The 22,398-nt window shown below is 41.7% G+C and overlaps 1 protein-coding gene and 1 pseudogene across 1 annotated transcript; both read right to left on the reverse strand.

Moving 5' to 3' along the window:
- Positions 1 to 486: 486 nt before the first annotated feature.
- On the reverse strand, positions 487 to 5,374 carry LOC118843720 (sepiapterin reductase-like). Its single transcript, XM_036751472.1, has 3 exons — positions 4,956 to 5,374; positions 2,795 to 3,085; positions 487 to 1,662 (listed from the first exon to the last, which is right to left on the reverse strand). The coding sequence occupies exons 1-3, from the start codon at positions 5,248 to 5,250 to the stop codon at positions 1,472 to 1,474; spliced, it is 777 nt and encodes a 258-aa protein (XP_036607367.1). The 5' UTR covers positions 5,251 to 5,374; the 3' UTR covers positions 487 to 1,471.
- Positions 5,375 to 15,065: 9,691 nt separating this feature from the next.
- Positions 15,066 to 22,398, reverse strand: part of LOC118842833 — a 49,797-nt pseudogene continuing 42,464 nt past the window's right edge.

The following is a 22,398-nucleotide window of genomic DNA, read 5'->3' on the forward strand; positions in this document are numbered from 1 at the left end:
GAGTTCACTCAGTGCCCACAATTCCTTCATTTGGTAATACATACAAATGCTGATGACATATGTGGGTTTATTTTCTATTCTGCAAATTTGCTCCAATGGCCTTGTATTTATTTTGTATCTACTTGCATATTCATGAAAAACATTGTGGCCTAGTGGAAAGAATTAGACTGAGCACCAGGAACACCAGGGATCAAGTCCTTTCTCTGACACTTCCTGACTGTGGGGTCCTGGACACAGAACAAGGATCTCAATGCTCCAGACAACTCTCAAAAACTGAGTAAGAGAGGAGCTGCCAGCTACACTGATAAAGGGAGTGTCCTCACCCAGGAATTCCTTATATGAGTGAACAATCACACTGAAAACACATATATTTCCCTTGATAGAATGTAAGCTCTTTGAGGACAGGGATTGTTCCATTTCTGTTTTTGTATCCCCCAAAGTACAGGCCCTCAGTCAATGCTTCCTGAATGAATGAAGGAGGGGATGTATGCAAGAATCCTTTTTCAACACTTATTGTATTCTCTGAGGCTCGGGTAGTCAGTCACAAAGGAAAGCAGAAACACATTTCCACCCTTGATCTTACAAGTTATGCAAGGGGTAGAAGCAGAAAGCAAAGAAGAGATAATTCAGCATTCCTTCCTTCCTTCTTTACTTCCTTCCTTCCTTCCTTCTCCTTCCCTCCCTCCTCTCTCTCCATCTCTCCCTCTCTCTTTCACACAGGAATGACATGAGATTTCAACATAAGAGCAACCTTGATCAAGGCAGATGGTGACCAGTCTAGGAATTCAGATTCAGGTCTTAGGGAGCTGCCTGAGGTATAGACATAAAGTGACTTGTCCAGAGTCTCACTATAGATGTCAGTGGCTGGATTTGAACTCAGAGCTTACTGACTTCAAGCCTAGCATAGCATCCATTGTGCCTTCTTGACTCTGAGGGGGTCAGAGAATCACCTCCCCACAGGCATGGTCTCCCTTTTTACCCCCTAATTCTCCAACAGACTCATTAACATATTCCCTTCACTACACTCCTAACACTCTCAGCCTCAGTAACCTGTACTAAGTAAGCTGGGCCCCCAGTGGACTCTTTGGTAAGGGTGGGGGGGGGCAGGGGCAGGTTTAGGGGCAGACAATATGGAATGGAGACAAGAGTTTGTCTCAGTGAAAGCCAAATAAGAAATCCAAGTGCATGGAGGAAGGGGGGCACATTATGGCAGAGTGGAGATCCCTGGATGGGGAATCTGAGTACTTGGTTCAAATCCCAGCTCGGCCCATTACAACCTGGCTGACATAGGGAAGGTCCTCTGCTTCCCAATGCAAGGGCTTCTCTACTAAGTCATGTACCCCTGTCTGGGTGGAAAGCTTGAGAGATGTATCTGAGATGTATCCTTTACCAGGCACTTTTGAAGAGTAGAGGGTGAGGACAGGATGGCAGGGGAGGGTGGGTGGCCATAGGTGGTGGAGGGCAGCCAGTCCTACTTATCAAAGAAATCAATGTGGGCACCCGACTCAAAGGTGTCTCCCACCAGCAGGTCCAGGAGCTTCTGGGCAGAGACAGCGCAGTCTAGCAGGGACTGGCGCTCCCTTAACTTGCTCACTGCCTCACGCACATCCAAGTCCTTGGTTCTCTGTCCAGCTTCCTGCTGCATATCTGTGTCCAGAGGGCCTGAGGGAACAGAGAAAAGAACAGTCGAGCAAGGACTCATGGCTGGGGCCCATGACTGCGTGGGGTGGATCAGGACTGGAAGAGGACTGAGCATCTGAGCCCTGGACACCTCCCCCTTTATGCAGCAATATGGGGCAGTGGAGAAAGGGCTAGCCCTGGGATCAGGAAAATCAGAGTCCTAATATTGCCTCAGATGCTTAACTGGCTGAGTCAGCCTAGACAAATAACATCTCTCAGTCTCAGCTTTCTCTACCTCCCACAGGCCTCCTGATAATCAAAAGAGATAATATGAGTGGGAGCACTTTGCAAATCTTGAAGGGCTTTAAAAATGCTAGCTGTCAGTTACTAGTCATCATTAGTACTACATGGGCCATGCCTTCTACTTCTTGGGTGTCTTCACCCCTTCCTCTAGTCACTGGGGTATGAGCACCTGCCTGGCACACTTGGGATGGCAAAGAGTAAGGTGCCCTAATGATTGCTACTGCCCACACGTGATACTCAATAAATGTTTGGGGACTTTTTTCTTAAGCACAGGGCACAGGTAACTTGGCAGCTATGGAGACTTAAGACCTTACTCACTAAGGGGAGGCAGAATTTCCTAGTAGAAAAGGGCACTGGACTTAAAGTCCAGAAGAACTGGGTTCAAATCCTGTGTCAGGCAATTAACTAGCAGTGTGACCTTGGGCAAGTCTCATAACCACTCTGTGCCTCAGTATACTCCTCTGTACAAAGAAAAGGTTGCACTCAAAGGCCTCTGAGGTCCCTTAAAGCTCTAAATCTATGATCCCACAATAATAGAGAAGACACCGTGACTGGTAGTGATTACAGAGTGCACTGGAGTGGAGGAGAGGCTGTTTCTATAAGGGGATAGTAGAAATTGGCAAGGGGATGTTTCTATTCTAAGGATCACTTCATCACTAGCCTCATCCTCCAAACCATTTCCAAGTTTCTCCACCCCAAACTATATCCTTCAAAACCTCTTGGCCAATACTTTCTGGAAGAAGGACATACCCAGAGGGTATCATGAATGTCAATGGAATTCTACTTTGGATGTGGAGGGAGGAACAACAGGCACCTGGGTGCCCTGAGAGAGCCAGATTGGGGGCAGAGAGGTGGCCACATGCGCTCCTACCTGGGGCATAGCTCAGCACCCGCACACTGGGTTCTTCCTCTGCCAAGACACTGAACATCATGTTTCGGGCAGCCTTGCCAGCACAGTAGAGGCTCCAGCTTTTGAAGGGTTTCACAGCACAGAGGGAGGAGATGTTGACCACAGTTCTTTTCAGGCCAGGGCTGGGGGGGAAGGCCCTGAGCACCCCAGAGGTCAGACAAAGAGTGGAAGTCACATTCAGGGCCCAGTAGTCATTGACTTCTGCTGGGTCAGCAAAGTCCACAACATTTTTAGACACATCCCCTAAGGAACCTTAAAAAAAATTAAAAAAACAAACCTCAGGAATCCCACAGGGCCTGGCCAGGAGCCCCTCCCCACTGCCCTTCAGATTTGCTTCCAGAGCCTGGAAATGGGCAGGAAGTCTATGTTTGATGATTTAATGGTCTTCCCATGAAAGGAAGCTTGATGCAGACCATCTTTAATCTTTAATCTGGGGTCCTTCAACGGTTTTTTGACCATTGCATTGGAATAGAATTGGTTCCCTTGGTAAACATATGCATTTTGTTCATTTAAAAACAGACTGAAAAGGGGTCCAGAGGCTTCCCCAGATTGCCAACAGGGTCCATGATACATTAAAATGTTAAGAACTCCTGGTATAGAGCTCACAGGGTGAGGCTTGGAGTCAGGAACACCTAGGTTCTTTCTGCTTGGGACACAAATGCTGCTAATGTGAAGAAAGACAAAAAAATGGCTGAACAAGTTATGGTATATAAGTGTGATGGAATACTATGGTGGCACCTTAAGAAATTATGAAATACAGGGCTTCAGAGAAACCTGGGAAGACTTGTATGAACTGATGCAGTCTGAAGGGAACGGAATCAGGAGAACAATTTATACCAAGACAATAATATGATAAAGAAAAAAACTTTGAAAGACTTAGGAATTCTGATCAGTGCAACGACCAATTGTAATTCCAGAGGACTTACAAGGAAACATGCTGCCCACATCCTGAAAGAGAAGTGAAGGACATAGAGCACAGCATATTAGGGGAATCCTGTACATATAATTTTCCTAGTAATTTAACAAAACAGTGGATTAAGTATCTCATACTCATCCTCTCAGAATCCCCATGCCAACACCACTCCTCTATTTTTACTCCTCCCTTTCTACTACTAGGAGACACCCTGGTTTCCAGAGCTGAAGTCCAGCAGGCAACCTGTGTCCTGAGCTTGGCATAGCAACAATCATTTGCCCTCACCCTCTGGATGAACTCTGCAGCAGAAAAACCCCACAATTGTTTCCATACCAGCCCCAGGTACACCCTGAGCTGGGACAAGCACCGGAGGAACCATGTTCTGGTCAGGAAGCTCTGCTAGGCATCCAACTTGTCTCACTGTTTCTTTTTCCTCTCATTGTCAGGATTACAGTTCACTGCCTAGACACTGCTAAATGTATCAAGGCTTGACCTCCGTAAATCGGGTCTCCTACAGAGGAGGCCCCTGAACATGTGTCTAGTTTCCCTCCCCCAAGGAAGAAAGAAACCTTTTTGTTTAGAACCGCTGTTAGCTATTCGGTTTTATTTCATTTTTCTGAGTTAATTGTGGTTGGGATGACCTGTGTCAGCTCTTTGGTATTTTCAGAGTTAATAGCAGGTCACATAACCTCTGTGATTCTTTGATCATTTCAGAGTTGACAAGTCCAAGTCGTTATTCATTGAAGGAACTGAGGTTGTTTTGCCTGGACAAGAGGTGGGGGCCCAGGGGACAGGGCAGCTGTCTTCAAGTCTCTGAAGGGATAGATATCCCAGGGACTAGGCATCAGTCCGGTTGTGTTCGGGCAGGACGAGGAGCACAATAGGTGGAACTGTACAGAGGCCAAGTGAGGCTCAAGGTCAGGGAAGAGTTTCTCAGGAGTAGAGTTGTGGCCTGCAATGGCCAGGGTACCCCAGAACCCGATGGAAGAGACCGGCTTGGGGATGGTGTAGACGGAATTCCGGGTTCCACTAGACGGTTACTGAGGTCCTTCCCACTCTGATCTAGGAGCCCAACAAATGCTTATGGAACAGAAGAGCTCAATTCAAAGGGGCAGTGGACAACACCTGCAGGATGGAGCGCGGGTCTGCCCGGCCTGACCCTGTCCCCCGCCCCACTTCCTCCCCCTCCCCCATTCCGGGGGCCATTACCAGCGTTGTTGATCAGCAGGAGCCGCTGCAAGTCCGGTGGCCGGGGCAACGCCTCCAGCAGCCGCTGCAGCCCGGCCTCGCTGCCCAGATCGGCAGACACGCACAGCACCTGCAGGTCCGGCTTCGCCTTCCCCAGCTCGTCGGACAGCGTCCGCAGGGCCTCTTTGTTGCGGGCGGTCAGCATCAGCACCGAGCCGGCGGCCAACCTCGGGGCCAGCAGCAGGGCCAGGCTGCGGCCGAAGCCCCGGGAGGCCCCGGTCACGATGCAAAGGGTCCGGCCCAGGATGCCCTCCATGTCGCCTCTCTCCCCGTAGTCTCACCTAACGCTGGCCGGACTCTGCCTTCTCAAGACGCGGTCACCGCCTACCTTGCGGGAATCAAGCGCGCGAGCTGCGATAGGACCTGGCCTAATCCACACCTACTGACCTGCTTCCTACCACCAGCTCTCCGCACCCTCGCGTGCTTCCATTGGCGGAAGCAAAGCAAGCCCCGCCCCCGTCGGCCTCGTTTTACAGCCGGCCCTCCCCCAGCTGGGGTGGAGTTCAGTAGCTTATCCCTCGTTTAGGAATTGGATGGGCGGGTCTGAGTTTAGTTTTCTTGGCCTCGGAATTAGCTGGACAAGTTTCCCCACGGGTTAGTTAAACAGGCAGAATGGAGAGGGCATGAGGCTACAGTTAGAAATCCAACCCAGCACAAAGACAGTCAATCGACAATCGCGCGTTAAGTGTGTCTCCTATGTACGTCACGTCAGCTCACATGCTGCCTCCCATGGACCTTTGCAAGACCTCAGCTGCCAGAGCCTTCCACTCTCAGCTCAACCCCATCTGTGCTCTATGTATCCCGTAATAATCTATTTATTTATGGATTGTCTCTCTCAGAAGAATGGGAACTCCTTGAGGGCAGAGGCTAGTCTAGCCTTTCTTTGTATCCACAGCACTTAGTACAGGGCCTAGCAGGCAACCTGTAAGTGTTTGAGCATGAGCATGGACTGGAGTTGGGAGCACCTGAGCAGCATGGACCCTTTGGAGATTGAAAAGTGCTCAGGGGCAGGACTTTGGGAGCTTCATTTTTATAGAGTTTTGGTGGGGGACAGACCAACTCTTATTTGTGCCGCCTCGGTTGGATAAATGTTCGTTGATTAATTACTTGACTGTCAGGCACTGTTAGCTGGGGGCACAAAGACAAATGAAATGGCCAATGAATTTACTGCTATCAAGGAACTTCAGTTCGATGAAGAGACATGCCCACGTACACTAAATACCAGCGAATTCACAGCTCAGGTGATGAGGAAAACCTTCACATACAAGTTGGAGGAAGTTTTGGATAGCCGCATCATTGGTGAAGGGCAGCTATCTGCCCACGATTGTCTCAACTATGAGTAAGAAGCAAGGTTGTTGTTTTGTTTTTCCAAATCAGTTAGAGTTAAAGTCAAAGATAGTATATTCTGGTTGCTGATGGTATAAAGCTGGGCCAGCATAGCAAATACGCTGAGTGCCAAGTGTGAGGGGGACCCAGAAAAGATTTTGACAAGCTAGAGCAGTGATTCTCCAATGTTTTGGTCTCCAGATATCTATGAACACTGCAGAGAAGGTCTGACCACTTCACTGCCTACAATATTCCTATGTCCTAGGACTATGTCTGAGGGCCAAATGAGGTTGGAAGGTTTGGCCAAGAAGACTTGGCAAAGAAAACCTGCCTTTGTAGCTGATTGCCCACATGGCTGATGACAGAAATGTTTCAGTCTGTTTATCTATATGTGAGAGAACATAAATGTTTCAATTTGGTTAGCCTTGAGTAAAAATAGTGTCTCACTCCTAGGAACAAGGAGGTAAAAACTTCATCAATGTTTTATTGTACTTTTCTCTGAAGTCAGAATGACTCAGCAATTAACCTGTATAAAATACTGTCAGTAACTCCATTAAAATCAGTCTATAGCTTGACTATACAACTTGCCAACCCCATGTCTTTGTCTTTTTGTGTCAATTACTTCATCATATATTCATGCCGCTGCAGGCACAGCTGGTACCCAGAACAGGGACAAGTTGAGGACTTGAGATGAATTAACCTCTTACTAATAAAGGTTCTAGAGCGTATTCAAATGAGAGCTAAGGGGATTACTCCACTAGGCTTACTGGGGGATTGTAGAAATTTTAGAGATTTAGAGAGTTAGAAAAGTAGATTTAGAAAATATATGGGACAGATACAATTTAAAGATAAGGATCTGCATCTGCAAGTATTAAGAAAAATTGTAACAGAAAGAGGTTTTTGTATAACAGAAAAGCAAAAACAAGAAGGTACAATTGATCCAGAAAGATGGGAAATTATCAGAAAACAAATTTGTAAAAGATTAAGGGAAGATGGACCAGAACACTTCCCAATGTCAGCCTTTTCCATATGGAACATTTTGAAAATATGTCTTACTCCAGAAGGAATAGTTCCTATAGTACAAAGAACAATTAAGCATGATATTGGGCTTGTGGAGAGAGCTTGTGAGCCTCAGCCCAGGGATGGATGACAATAACCCACTGGGGGTAGACTAGCTAATTGGGAGTTACCAAGGTAGAAAGGGAAAAGAAAAATGCTGGATTTCTAGAAATCCTTTTTGTGCGTCCTGTCATTTTCTGTCTGTATCTGTTTTGTGTTATGCGTCTCTGTGTGAAGAGAGTATGTTATCTGACTCTTTGTTGTTAAAGCTGTTGAAATAAAGAAAATGCTCTTTCTTGCTCCCTTCATTGCAATTCTGGCCAAATTTGAAATGTGAAGAGAGATAGGAAAGAAAATGGGGATCTTTTCCCCTTAAAGTTAAGTGAAATGCGTTACCCCTAAATTTGATGTTAAAGTCAGAATTTATTATACTATTTGGCATTAAGACAAATTTGGAAAATGTATAGATCTGAAAAAGAGACACTTTGAGTTTCCCAGCGTGGGCGAGAAGGGACAAGGCACCACTGGATCTTTTCCAGAGTCCCACTCACCTTGGCTGGAGGATTCAAGGTTCTCATTTTCAAAAAAGTTTTTAAGGAGTGATCACAGAAGTAAAATTTACTCAAGTTGAAATTAGAACTATTAAGATCTTTTCAGGGCTGCAATAAATGTTAGAGCAGCTAAAAATTCCTTAGCAGATTCTGCTCACCATAGATAATCTGGTGAAGCATATGAAACCTTTTTCAAAATAATAATACACTTATGAATGTGAAGAAAATTCAGTTTAAATGACAAAAGATATATATTTTATGTCCCCCTCCTATGTGTAGACTCCTTGGTGGGGTTAAGAATTCCAGCTCAAAGTCAGAAGTATATACAAAGATGTTTTAATGCATGTGTGGTTAATAAGAATCACCATGAGACTAGTATAAATAAAAAAAAAACTGGAAAAAGGACTTTAAAAAATCTAGAATGTGCTTTCCCAATTTTTAGAATTAAGAACTTTAGTAATGATCCTATAAACAGAATTGGAAAATACTTAATAACATAAAGGTATTAAATAAATAAATAGAATTAATAAGTAGTTTTTTTAATATACAACTACAGAGATCCTTATGTGCAATTTAGTGACCCTCTTTCCTATTTGAGTTTACAAAGTGGCTTAAAGCCTCCAAAATAGAGAAATAAAAGCAGAGAATGAGAGCCAATCTGAACGTATCTTACCCAAAAGACTGTTACTTACTATATTCCTGAGAAAACAAAAATACTTCTTAGAATAGGAATTATCTCAAAAGATGTTTCTAGCTTGCTGTGATCTTCCTAAGGTTGCTACTTGGAAAGTTTAAAAAGTGATTCAGCTGTGAATATTCAATAGAGAGTTGACTCCTTTTCAAAATAATTGCCCCGTTTACTAGCTGCTTTTTCTTATTTAGGCCCTTTATTTTGATGTTTTTTCACCTAAAGCATCAATGTAAGTTAAATTATAATAACATTGAAACTGCAAAAATTAAAATACATGTTGCAACAAAAGCTCTACTTCCTGTTCTCTACTTTGCTACTTTGTTGCCCTCTCATACCCCACTGACAACAGCCCTGGACCCTTGGGCATCCCAATGCCCACACTTCTAGGCAAGCAGAGGAACCTCTCCTCTTAAGCCCCCAAGTCCTTGCTCCCACACCACTGGAACCTGGAATTTTTGCTCCAAGTTTCCCAAAGTCCAACAACCCATATTAGGAAGCAAAGGTTCCTCAGGGACCCTCCTTAATGACTCCTCAGACCTTTAATTCAGGTGCTGGACTCTACAGCTTCCCAGCGCTCCCTGGTCCTTAGTCCCGCTCCCCTTTCCCAAATCCCTGGCTCGACCACCCCCAGTCCACAGCCAAGCTCTGCAACTGTGGAGAGAGAAGAAAAACCTCTATGCTTGGTAAGCCTAATATATGTAATGATTTGGGAATGCAATTAATGTCATCTGAAATTTTATCTGTTTGCATCATTACCGTACTTCTAAATTGTAGTAAAATTCTCCTACATTGTAAAACTTGAAGGAATGTTGTGAGCTAAAATTAGTGTTAGACAAAGAAATATTTAATCTGAATTTTGTTGAAACTAAAAAATGAAAACAATTGTGTCAAACTGGTTAAGTTACTTTCTCAGCCTGGCTAACCCTGTCTTATGTTTTATAATTGCCATTTGGGAAACCAGGTATTCCTACCTTTACCTGTAGTTAATAGAAGGTCACAACTAAAACAATTTGGCCAGCACTTACGAAACTTGTAAGATTGTTAACTAGGTTTTGGGGGATTACTGTTTTCATGTTAAAAACCAATAAAGTTTTGGAGAGATACAAGGGATTATGTCCACCTAAAGATATTGATTAGGATAAAGATATTGATTATTGTGATTTATTATCATTGCTGTTCAATTAGCTATCAACCCCTCTGCCTGGAAGCGAAACTGACTACACCTTGTTAGCAGTGAGTCAAATTCCTTAGGCTTCCCTTTTACCTGGGCCAAAAGAAGTAGTTAGAATGCTGGCCCAGCACATTTTAAACCAAACTGCTTGTAATAGGTGATTCCGAAGTGTTTGTAAAACTTTCCCAAGAAAAATGTGAATGGAACTTAGAAATGTTTATTTGAATAACTAAAAAGGGGGTGCATATTGTTATTTGGCATTGAGAAATTTATTAACTAAATAGCTCCAAGAAAATTCTATTGTGGGAATATTGGATAACGATTGAGACTTGCTGACTATGACATAACTATTGAGACTTACCGATTGTGACATACCTATTGAGACATACTGATTGTGACAGAAGTATTGAGATTTACCGGTTGTGACATAATTATTGTGATTTACTAATTGAGACCATTCCTATTATCATTAATGTAAATACTAGTAATATACGTGTAAAATTTGAGATTCTGTGTTGTCAGAAGAGCAATTCCTTTTATAATCTAAATGTTGTAATGAGTTAGAAAACTTTTAAATCATTCTAATTGACCATGTCATAGTATTGTGTAGAGTTATAATTTAAAACATCATAAATTACTAAATTTTGTCCTTAATTGTTTTGCTATCATTTAGGAAATTCGTGAGATTGTTAATTAAGCTTAAGTCTAGTATTTACAAAACTATGTTTAGTTTTCTCTCTTTTTTTTTCTCTGCAATTATGTGGAAAAGGTTTCATGATTAAACTTAAGAATTGTGTAGTACTTAGAAATTAATAATAATATCAGGATAAATTGTAAGCTGTTTCTGAGAAAGGGAAATAAGTTTATGAAGAAAAGTTTTGTAAAATCCTTTGCATGATTTTCAGAAAGCCTCCACCTTGAATAAGTGTGCTCAGAGATAAGGCAAAAGATAGCAGACAGGCCCAAGGTTTTTCTATTAAGCCCTCCCTGAGACCCATGTTACTGCTCCTTATTTTGTAAAATTACCAAGACCCCTGTGTTCTTTAGCCCTGGAAAAGAACTTGTTTGATTTATGTAAATTCTAAATAATGAACTTGGCTTGCTTAGAAATTGCAAGTTTATGTACAATACATAAAAAGGATTCTAAGAGTAGCAGTGTTTTTCCTGTGATCAGTCTCTTACTGCTAACAATGTGAGATTCTGTTATAACACCTTTTTGATTAAGAAACTTTGTGATATCTAAGAATTTTGTAATAACTAGAAACTTTGCTACAATGTTCTGGAATTAGTGTCACTTAAGGACTTTTCCACCAACTTAGTGAAGTTTTATCAACAAGGGTAGAAATGCATGTGAGCCACTTGGGGCTCCCTTTGTAAATGTTCCTTAAGCAATGTGAGAATGTTATTTTGTTATTTGATTAATATCCTGCTTGTCTAAAGTTTTGTTACAATTAATGATGCGGAAAAAAAAGACATGGGCCTAGGAGAGTTGTATAGTCAAGCTATAGACTGATTTTAATGGAGTTACTGACAGTGTTTCATACCGGTTCATTGCTGAGTCATCCTGACTTCAGAGAAAAGTACAATAAAGCATTGAGGCAGTTTCTCTTCCTCCTAGTGAGGAAATTAAGAATGGATGTATGTAAAGTGTAAGACACTGGCTTCTGATGTAAATTTCTTAAATATGACAATTGGCCATGGTTCAAATTTTGAGTTTGTAAATATGATCAGGGTTATAAAGATTAAAATGGTAATTTAAAACTGTGCTAAGATCATTCTTGTAGGAGAATGGACAGAAAGCTGATTCCTATAAGAAGACAAGAAGAAGAAGATGCTGGGCTGGAGATGGTGGAACAGATACCAAGGACCAGAAGATTGCGTTGACGATGATTCCTGCCAGACAGCTGCATAAGAAAAGACTTTTTGAATCTTAAGGAGACAATCACATTTTTTATTTCTTTTTGAGTCTATGTATCTATATTCATAAAGGGGACTGCCCCTATGATTTGTCAATGCGTCGACCAATCCTTCCCATATTTACTTAAGTGGGTGACGGTTAAGGGGAAGAATTCACATGTATCTATAATGGTGAAGTGTGCCTACAAAAGAGAGAGGGGGGGATTGACTGGAATGCTGAAGTAGTGAAATGCCCCTCTTCCTGGTATTGATCCAGAGGGGTTAGCAAAAACAATTATTGATATTTTTAAAAAATTTAACCCATTTAATAATGTATTTTTGACTATTTTCCATACACTACCTTATATTCTTTGTTTGGTCATGGAAATTTTTTGTCTACCTTGCGTCCTCAGGATAATTAACACTATGTTTAAGCCACTTAAAATTATGGAATAAAAAGGTGGGAGATGTGGGGAGCCAGCTATGTCCTGTTTAGGCCTCTTAGACCTCTGCAAGTCAGAGTCAGTTGAGAATGAGTCTGTGCACGGCAAGGCCAGTTTTAGGATAAGAAGACTTGGCAAAGAAAACCTGCCTTTGTAGCTGATTGCCCACATGGCTGATGACAGAAATGTTTCAGTCTGTTTATCTATATGTGAGAGAACATAAATGTTTCAATTTGGTTAGCCTTGAGTAAAAATAGTGTCTCACTCCTAGGAACAAGGAGGTAAAAACTTCATCAATGTTTTATTGTACTTTTCTCTGAAGTCAGGATGACTCAGCAATTAACCTGTATAAAATACTGTCAGTAACTCCATTAAAATCAGTCTATAGCTTGACTATACGACTCGCCTAGCCCCATGTCTTTGTCCTTTTGTGTCAATTACTTCATCATATATTCACGCCACTGCGGGCACAAAGGGTCACTGCTCCTGGCAAGATCATACCCCAGTGTCCACAGACCTCTTTGTCTGTCTCTCTAAACCTCCTTAGGCTGAAAAAAAAAAAGTGACCCATTGAAATCTTTTTTTTTTCTTGGATTTCCCTATCAGAATTGGATCTGGTGAATTTTCTTTGGAGTAGGGCCACGGGCAGAGTGAACTCCCTGTACTTCCAGCTATGTCACCCTTCTGGCCTTCTTCTTATAAATTTCAGTCAGGTCCCTTTATATCTTGAGAATAAGACCTTTATCAGAGAAACCTGCTGCACAGATATTTTTAGCTTTATTTACAATTTTAGCTGCATTGGTTTTGCTTCTCCAAAATCATTTTCATTTCATGGAATCAAAATCACACATTTTGTCTGCATTGATTCTCTCTATCCTTTCTTTGGTCATGAACTCTCCCATCCATAAATCAGAAAGGTCAATTCTTCCCTTCTTCTTGGAATTTGTTTAGGATGTCACCCTTTATGTCCAAGCGATGTACCCATTTGGAGGTTACCTTGGTATGAGATGTAGGTGTTGGTCTATGTGTAGCTTCTGGCCGAGTACTTTCCTGTTCTTTCAATAATTCTTATGGACAAGTGATCCAGAGCAGTTAAGAGACTTGCTCAAGATGACCCAGGGTAGTATGTGACAGAGGTGGGATCCCAATCCTGGAATTCCCTGCACCAAAGAAATCACAGGTCCAGCAAAAATGAATAGCAATATCTCCAAGCTTATAGTTTCCTTTCCCTACCCAGAGGACCAGAGGAGTCTGGCCCTACTCTCCCAGGACTGCTTCCTGTTATACAACTCTGATATACTGAAGGTTTAAGTTACACCCAGTTCTAGTTAAAATTGGCTACTGGAACTCCAGCAAGCTTATTAATATGATACAGTTCTAATTGCACCTTATTCATCCTGAGGAAGCTTAGAAGCCACCTGAATTGCTAATTAATTTATGGGATTATTAATAGAATAAGGGAATGGGACCATAAGTAGTTCCTTCTGGGTCAAGTAAGAGCAGTTACCCTTAGTTCTTTAGAAACACACCAGGAAAGACCACGTTGGCATCGGAGAGTAATGCATCAGTTCCATTTTAATAAGGCACAGAGGGTATAGGACCAAACAGCAGAAAGCATAGAGATAAACAGTAGAGGAGAAATATACAGAGGCATATGGGCAGGGGACAGGAATGGGGTGATAGAAGAAGTCAAGCAGCATGGGGAAGAGGATGGGAAGGGGGAGAGTCACTCACATGAGCATGGATTGGAGTTGGGAGCACCTGAGCAGCATGGACCCTTTGGAGATGGAAAAGTGCTCAGGGGCAGGACTTTGGGAGCTTCATTTTTATAGAGTTTTGGTGGGGGAAAAACCATCTGTTATCTGTGCCACCTCGGTTTTCCTTAACATAGCCACACCATCTCAAAGTTATCAGCAACATTTGGTGTTCTGCTGGCCTTACTGTGGCTATGTAGAGCTTCTCTGAGGCTTACAGACTATGACAATTAGAAGGACCAAAAGACCTTCCTTACAGCAAGGTCCAGATGCCTTTCCCTGATTTAGCACACAGTCTCAGGATGTGACTTTTAGTTAATTTATGAGACAATTTGCAAGGAACCATTATGCTCCCTTTGTCTGTGAGACAGTCTGGAAGGGACTTCTAGGTTTCCCCTTTGCAATCTTACCTGCTGCTGTTGTTACTTTTTACTGGCTACGTATAAACTTACTATGCTAAAGGGGAAGAGGGGAGTGGGAATGTACCTATTCAGGAATGTGGTGTGGAAGTCAGAGTCAGAATCTGGGCCAGGACAGGAATGAAGAAGGGTTGGCCTGGTCATTTTATCTGTTTCCTGGGTGTGATGTCAACTAAGAAAAACTACACTGGCAGAGAGTCTCTGCCATCCCTTCTGGGTGCTGTAATGGTTGTGTTTGGTCTGCTTGGCCCCAGAAAGCAGAAGAGGAGATATGCTGGGAGAGTGAGGGGATCATGCCAAGAGGCACATTTAGACTTGATGTCAGGAAAAATTCCTGACAATGACCACTAGCAAAAAATGGAATGGGCTGCTTTGGGATGTGATAGGTTCCTGCTCACTATGGAGGGAATTCATGGTCAGGTACCTGTTGCCTGTTGCACTCTGAGATGCTTCCAAAGGTACAAAATTCTATGGTTCTCAGCGCAATTGAGAATGCGCTAAATTGTAGCTTGGTCACTTGCTCCCTGTCACCATTTGCCCTCTCTGGACTTCCTTATTTATAAATGGGGGTTTGGGGGGTGGACCAGCTATCTGTAAGGTCTCTTCCTTCTTTGAATCTGTAATCCAGGTGTCTATTTAATGAATGCCTGCTGTCCTCATTAAGGGCCATATGTTAAGCCCAGGGAAAATAAACTGTGCTTTGGTATCTTATGGTAATTTTTAATGTCAAATACACAAGGGTATGGGGTTAGCTGGGGTTTTTTAAAGGAGTGGAAGAGGACATGAGCAACCTATTTATCAAAGAAATCAATGAGGACCCCAGACTTAAAGGTGTTTCTTTGCAACAGCTCCATCAATCTCTGACCAGACACAGTGCTGTCCACCATCCCCCCCCCACCTCCACTCTGAGGCAGCTGATGTAACATCTGGTGGGTGGGTTTCAGGATCCTTTGTGTATGCCTTGGCAGTCTGATTCAGGTCTGTGTCCAGAGGCCCTGAGAAGCACCAGGGACAGTAACAAGAGAAAAGAAGAAAGGAAAGAAAGATTTCAGAGCCCAAATCACTTGGCATTGAGGCTTAAGTCAGTTCTGCCTTGACTCTTCTGGACCCCTTAACACTTCAGAGGTCCCTTGGCTTCCCATCAGTGTCTCTGGGACCTTGAACTCATGCCTTATATCAAAAGAACTGCTGTCGCTCTCTTGTTCCCCTATTGTTAAAAGGCTGATGGGGTGCTTGGTGCTTGTGCTTGGACCCTAATTCTAACACTTCTCCTTAGGCTCTGCTTGGGTGCCTGTGCCTGGACCCCAATTCCAAAACCACATCCAGTTCCAAAATCACATCTCTCCCTACCCTCAAGGCACTCCCTGCCTGAGGCAGTGCCTCTGTATCTCAAGGGCAGCATGCCCCAGCAACACACTTGTCTCTACTCCTTTCACAGTAGATAGCTGTGTCTATCTATAGACTGACTCTGTGTGTACTGATAACTGGATGTGCACTGGGTCATGACAATATTTACTACTTACTGACCTTACTGACATGTATCCTAGATATAGTCAAATGTATACTCTCTTACATTTATTTTGTCTAACATGACATTTGATGAGAGCCACCTAGATATTCCCAGTCAGCCCCAACCATTAGTCAACTTAGTGACCATTTCACAGTCAAAACCACTCCTCCTAGTAGCTCCTACTTGGGCTATTTCCCAGTGAGCTCTGGGTAACACGCCTGTGCAATAGATACAAAAAGTGCCTGTTCCTTTAAGAACTAACCACTCCTTAATCACACCTTAACCACTGCCTATTCCTACCCCAAAATACCCAATTGAGATGTTTCACCCCTAAATCTCTTATAAAAACTTTTCCTGCACCCCTGTAAGATTGCAGGTTCCCTATGAACTCTTGCCCGCTGTAAAACATCACAATAAACTTTTGCCAACTTGACTTAAGGATTGCTTGGGTCCGTGAATTCATTCCAGGCAACCTTGCCCTGGGAACTTTAGTTTTGGGATTCCTGAATCCCTGAGTTTCTTTCTTTCTCAACAAGGCCTCCTGTCTTCCTGTTGGCTCCGAGTTCTCCCTCATTGTGTTAGAATTCTTAACTTGGATATAAGAACCCTGTGAAGCAAAATTAAAAAAAAATCTAGGGCTGCCAAAGGAACAGGATTTACTTTTCATTTTTGGCTGTTTCACATCTGATTACTGTCTCTGAGTACAGAGATTGTCTCTTTCAACAGATAAGGTACCACCTCAGGGCAAGGGCTAAGTCATCAAAAAATCATGAAATCATAGATTTAGAGCTAGATCATTTCCAACCCTCTCATTTTACAGATGAGTAGTTTGAAGTCCAGAAAGTTTAGTGACTTGCCCAGGGTCACACAGTTAATCATTGTCTTCCAGATTCCAAGTCCATTTCTCAGCTCATAAGACCAGCTGCTATTTCCCTCATGAAATAACACGGTTGATAAATGTAAGCACTGTGTCTCCTTCATCAACCTAGGGGCTTCCAAGAGCAGGGACTCTGTACCTACTATCCTATTAGGAGCTCCTTGGGGCAGCTAGGTGACACAGTGAGTGGAGCACCAGCCTTGGTGTTAGGAGGACCTGAGTTCAAATCTGGCCTCAGACACTTAACACACGTACTAGCTGTGTGACCTTGGGCATGTCACTTAACCCCAATTACCCGCCTTCCCCCCTCCAAAAAAAAGCAAATATCAAAGCATACTAGGAGCTACTTCAAGTCAGGGGCCTTTTTCAGTATCTTTCTCCACAAAACTAATTACAGAATTGTACAATCAAAACTTTCTTATATTTAGTTCAGATGATTGGTTGACTAATCCATTCATTTGCTCCCTCCAAGCAGACTGTTGAGCCATTTCCCATATCCCTCTCCAGGAAACCCTTATCTAGGGCACAGATCAGCATTCTAACATCAGGCTCTTCAGCTGCTAAGACTTGGAACAACATGTTATGGGCAGTTTTTCTCATGCAGTACAAAGCCCCGTTCTTGGTGGGCTTTAGAGCAAACTGGGAGGAGACATTGACCACAATTCTGCCCAGGCTGGAACTTGGAGGGAAGGTCCTCAGAGCACCAGAAGTCAGGCAGAGTGCAGAGGTGACATTCAGAGTCCAATAGCCATTTACTTCTTTTGGGTCAGTGAAATCCACGATGCTTTTGGAGGGATCACCCAGGGAACCTTTAAGAATCAAAATGAAATCAGGAATTGTATTGATTGATTTGAAAGGCCACCATTCATTATACACAGATGTGATAGGGCCATTCTATTCTCAGGGTTTGGAAGTATTTATCAGTTTATCTGCTAGTTTGTCAAGGTGGGGGAAACTCTGTTATAGAAAGGTCATAATTATAGTTAGATTTGAGAACTGAAAAGGACACTAGAGATCACCTAATTCCACTCTCATATTTTCTACATAAGGAAGTTGAGGCCAAAGGCAGGATGGGGAGCCCCCTACCCATCTTAACACCTTAAAAAACAGAATAGGCCAAATGGTAAAAGAGGCACAAAAAGCCAATGAGGGGAAGAATCCCTTAAAAGCAGAATTGGCCGGGTGGAAAAAGAAGTCCAAAAACTCACTGAACAAAATAATTCCTGAAAAATTAGAATGGAGCAAATAGAAGCTAATGACTTTATGAGAAATCAAAAAACAATAAAACAAAAACAAAACAATGAAAAAATAGAATACAATGTAAAATATCTCATTGGAAAAACAATTGACCTGGAAAATAGATCCAGGAGTGTAATTTTAAAATTATTAAACTACCTGAAAGCCATGACCAAAAAAAGAGCCTAGACAGCCTCTTTCAAGAAATTACCAAGGAAAACTGCCCTGATTTTCTAGAACCAGAGGGCAAAATAGAAATTGAAAGAATCCATCAATCACCTCCTGAAAGAGAACTCAAAATGAAACTCCCAGGAATAGTATAGCCAAATTCCAGATTTCTCAGGTCAAGGGGAAAATACTGCAAACAGCCAGAAAGAAACAATTCAAGTATAGTGGAGCCACAGTCAGGATAACACAAGATTTAGCAGTTTCTGCATTAAAGGATTGGAGGGATTAGAATATGATATTCTGGAGGGCAAAGGAGCTAGGGTTAAACCAAGAATCACCTACCCAGCAAAACTGAGTATAAGCCAACAGGGGGGAAATGGACGTTCAGTGAGATAAAGGACTTTCAAGCATTCTTGATGAAAAGACCAGAGCTGAAGAGAAAATTTACCTTTCAAATACAAGACTCAAGAGACACATAAAAAGGTAAACAAGAAAGGGAAATCATAAGTGACTTAATAAGGTTAAACTGTTTACATCCCTACATGGGAAGATATTTATAACTCATAAGACTTTTCTCATTATTAGGGTTGTTAGAAGGAGTATATAGAGACAGAGGGCACAGGTGTGAGTTGAATATGAAGGGATGATATCTAAAAATAAAATTAAAGCACGAGAGGAATGTACTGGGAGAAAGATAAAGGGAGAGGTAGAATGGGGTAAATTATCTCACATAAAAGAGGCAAGAAAAAGCTTTTACAGTGGAGGGAAAGAGAAGGGAGGTGAGGGGGAATAAGTGAACCTTACTCTCATCAGAGATGGCTCAAAGAAATGCCTCAAAGAATAACATATGCACAAAAAGGGGTATAGAAATCTATCTTACCCTAAAGGAAAGTAGGAGGAGAAGGGGATAAGAGAAGGGGGAAGGATGATAGAACAGAGGGCACATTCAGGGAGGAGGTAGTCAGAAGCAAAACACTTTTGAGGAGGGACAGGGTGAAAGAGAGAGACAATAGAATGGGGGAGTAGGATGGAGGGAAATATAGTTAGTAATAGTAACTGTGAAAAAAATTTTGAAGGAAGTTTTTCTGATAAAGGCCTTATTTCTCAACTATATAGAGAACTGAGTCAAATTTATAAAAATGAGAACCATTCCCCAATTGATATATGATCAAAATATCTGATCAGTTTTCAGATGAAGTAATCAAAGCTGTCAATAGCCATAAGAAAAAATACTCTTACTTCCTATTAATTGGAGAAATGCAAATTAAACCAATTCTGAGGTACCACCTCATACGTATTAGATTGGCTAATAGGATAGAAAAGATAAATGGCAAATGTTGGAAGGAATGTGGGGAAAATGAGACATTAATGGAATTGCAAACTGATTCTATAGAGCAATTTGGAACTATGCCCAAAGAGCATACCAAAACCAGGCATACCCTTTTGACCTAGCAATACCACTACTAGGTCTGTATCTCAAAAGAGATGTTAAAAAAGGGAAAAGGACCTATATGTGCAAAAATAATTCTAGCAGCTCTGTTCTGGGGACAAAGAATTAGAAATTGAGGGGATGTCTAACTGGGGAATGGTTGAACAAGTTGTGGTATGTGATTATGATGGAATAAAATTTGTACTATAAGAAATGATGAGCAGGATGCTCTCAGAAAAACCTGGAAAGACTTGCACAGGCTGATGCAAAGTGAAATGCACTGTGTACAAAGTGACGGCAATATTGTAAGATGATCAGTTTTGAATGACAACTATTCTCAGTAATACAATGATCCAAGACAATGCTGAAGGACTTTTGATGAAAAATGCTGTCCATTCTCAGAGAAAGACCTGATGGGGTCTGAATACAGACTGAAGAATACTTTTTTTTTTAACTTTCTTTATTTTTCTTTGTTTTTGGCTATATTTTCTTTCACAACATAACTAGTATGGATATGTTTTGCATGACGACATATATATAATTGCTTGCCTTCTCAATGAGGGGACAAGGAGGGAGAAAGGGAGAGAATTTAGAGCTCAAAAAATTTAAAAACAAACTGGGGAAAAATAAGAAAACTGCCTGTTCACATCCTTTGACCATTTATCAGTTGAGAAATGGTTCTTATTATTGTAAATTTTATACATTTGACTCAGTTCTCCATATACTTGAGAAATGAGGCCTTTATCAGAGACACTTGGAATTGTTTTTCAAGTTATGATTACTGTGTATTTCCCTCCACCCTATTCCCCCAGTTATTCTCTTTTCTCTCTCTCCTGTCCATTCTCAAAATTTTGCTTCTGACTACCACCTCCCCGTATCTATCATCCCTTCTATCAGCCCCCCACACTTATCCCCTTCCTCTCCTACTTTCCTGTAGGGTAAGATTTCTATACCCAACTCAGTGTATATGTTACCCCCTCTTTGAGCCGATTCTGATGAGAGTAAGGTTCACCAGCTCCCCTCTCATTTCCCCATTTTCCCTTCCACTATAAAAGCTCTTTCGTGCCTCTTTTACATGAAATAATTTACCCAATTCTACTTCCCTATTTGACCTTCTAGTGCATTCCTCTTCCTCACCTCTTAATTTTTTTAAGATACTCTTCCCATCATATTCAACTCATATCCATGCCCTCTGTCTCTGTATACTCCTTCGAATTCCCTAATAATGATAAAGTTCTTAGGAGTTACAAGTATCTTCCCATGTAGCAAAGTAAACAGTTTAACCTTGTTTTAGGCTTCTCTTGAGTCCTGTATTGGACAGTCAAATTTTCTATTCTGCTCTGGTCTTTTGATCAGGAATTCTACAAAGTCTTTTATTTCATTGATGTCTATTTTTCACCCAAAAGAATTATACTCAGTTTTGAGGGGTAGGGGATTCTTGGTTGTAATCCTAGCTCTTTTGCCCTCCAGCATATCAGATTCCAACCCTTCCAGTCCTTTAATGTAGAAGCTGTTAAATCTTGTGCACTCCTTGTGTGTAGTATTTGAATTATTTCTTATTGGCTACTTACAATATTTTCTCCTTGACCTGTGAGCTCAGGAATTTGGCTATAATATTCCTGGGAGTTTTCATTTGGGGAATCTCTTTCCAGAGATGATTGGTGGATTCTTTCCATTTCTATTTAACCCTCTGGGTTCTGGAATATCAGGGAAATATTTCTTGATAATTTCTTGAAAGACGATGTCTAGGCTCTTTTGTTGATCATGGCTTTCAGGTAGTCTGTTAATTCTTAAATTAGGTCTTCAGTGTTTTACTATTATTGCAATCCATCCTTTCCTTAAAGGGAGTAATCTTTCCCCAACATTCAGGGTGAGGGTAAACATTCCCCAGGTTTGTTTTCCAGGTCAGCTATTATTTCCAATGGGATATTTCACAATTCCTATTCTCTTATTCTTTTGATTTTTGTTTTATTGTTTCTTGATGTCTCATGGAACCATTAGCTTCCACTTGCCCAATTTTCATTTTAAGGAGTCCTTCTCTTCAGTGAATTTTTGAAAATCTTTTTCCATTTGGCCAATTATACTTTTTAAGGAGTTCTTCTCTTCGTTGTATTTTCATTCCTCTTTTACCATTTGCCCTGTTGTTTCTAAAAGTGTTATTTTCTTCAGTACATATTTGATGCCTCCTTTACCAAGCTTTTGGCTCTTTGTTCATGATTTTCTGGCATCACTTTCATTGCCTTTCCCAATTTTCTCTCTAATTCTCTTGTTTATTTTTGAAATCCTTTTTTGAGATCTTTTCTTTTTGTTCAGTCATTTTTCAATTGTGAGTCTTTTTGTGACCCATTTGGGGTTTTCTTGGCAAAGATACTGGAGTGGTATACCATTTTCTTCTCCAATTGATTTCACAGATGAGGAAACTGAGGCCAACAGGGTTAAGTGACTTGCCCTGGGTCACACAGCTAGTGTCTGAGGCCAGATCTGAACTTGGGAAGATGATTTTTTCTGACTCCAGGGCAGTGTTCTATCCACTGTGCCACCTACTGAACACCACACAAGACAAAGATTTTTTTTTCTGCATTGTATAAAGAAATAAAAGTACAGACAAAAAGATAAGACAAACACATACTAGCCTCCTTATTTCTTCCAAAGTTAAAAATCCCTTCTTCAGGCCAATTTTGGCATCCATTTGGAGTTTCATATATTTTAACCTAATTTGAGAGCTCCACCCTTGTATGGGAAATTCCAGGCCAATAAGAATTTCCTAAAGGGATGTCAATATAGCAGCATACACTTCCCTGCACTCCCACCAAAAGAAATTGTATCCAAAGGGGAATCCTTCTAGTATTTCACTATTATTGCAATCCATTTTTT

Source organism: Trichosurus vulpecula, chromosome 3 (assembly GCF_011100635.1).
Source record: "Trichosurus vulpecula isolate mTriVul1 chromosome 3, mTriVul1.pri, whole genome shotgun sequence".
NCBI lineage: Eukaryota > Metazoa > Chordata > Mammalia > Diprotodontia > Phalangeridae > Trichosurus > Trichosurus vulpecula.

Bases quoted from the DNA above. Each gene is read 5' to 3' on its own strand.
- LOC118843720 (XM_036751472.1), bottom strand. From the start codon at position 5,250: ATGGAGGGCATCCTGGGCCGGACCCTTTGCATCGTGACCGGGGCCTCC. The intron at 3,086-4,955 runs GTAATGGCCCCC...ATTTTTTTTAAG, and splicing joins CCTGCTGATCAACAACGCTG to GTTCCTTAGGGGATGTGTCT. The intron at 1,663-2,794 runs GTAGGAGCGCAT...CTGTTCCCTCAG, and splicing joins GGTGCTGAGCTATGCCCCAG to GCCCTCTGGACACAGATATG.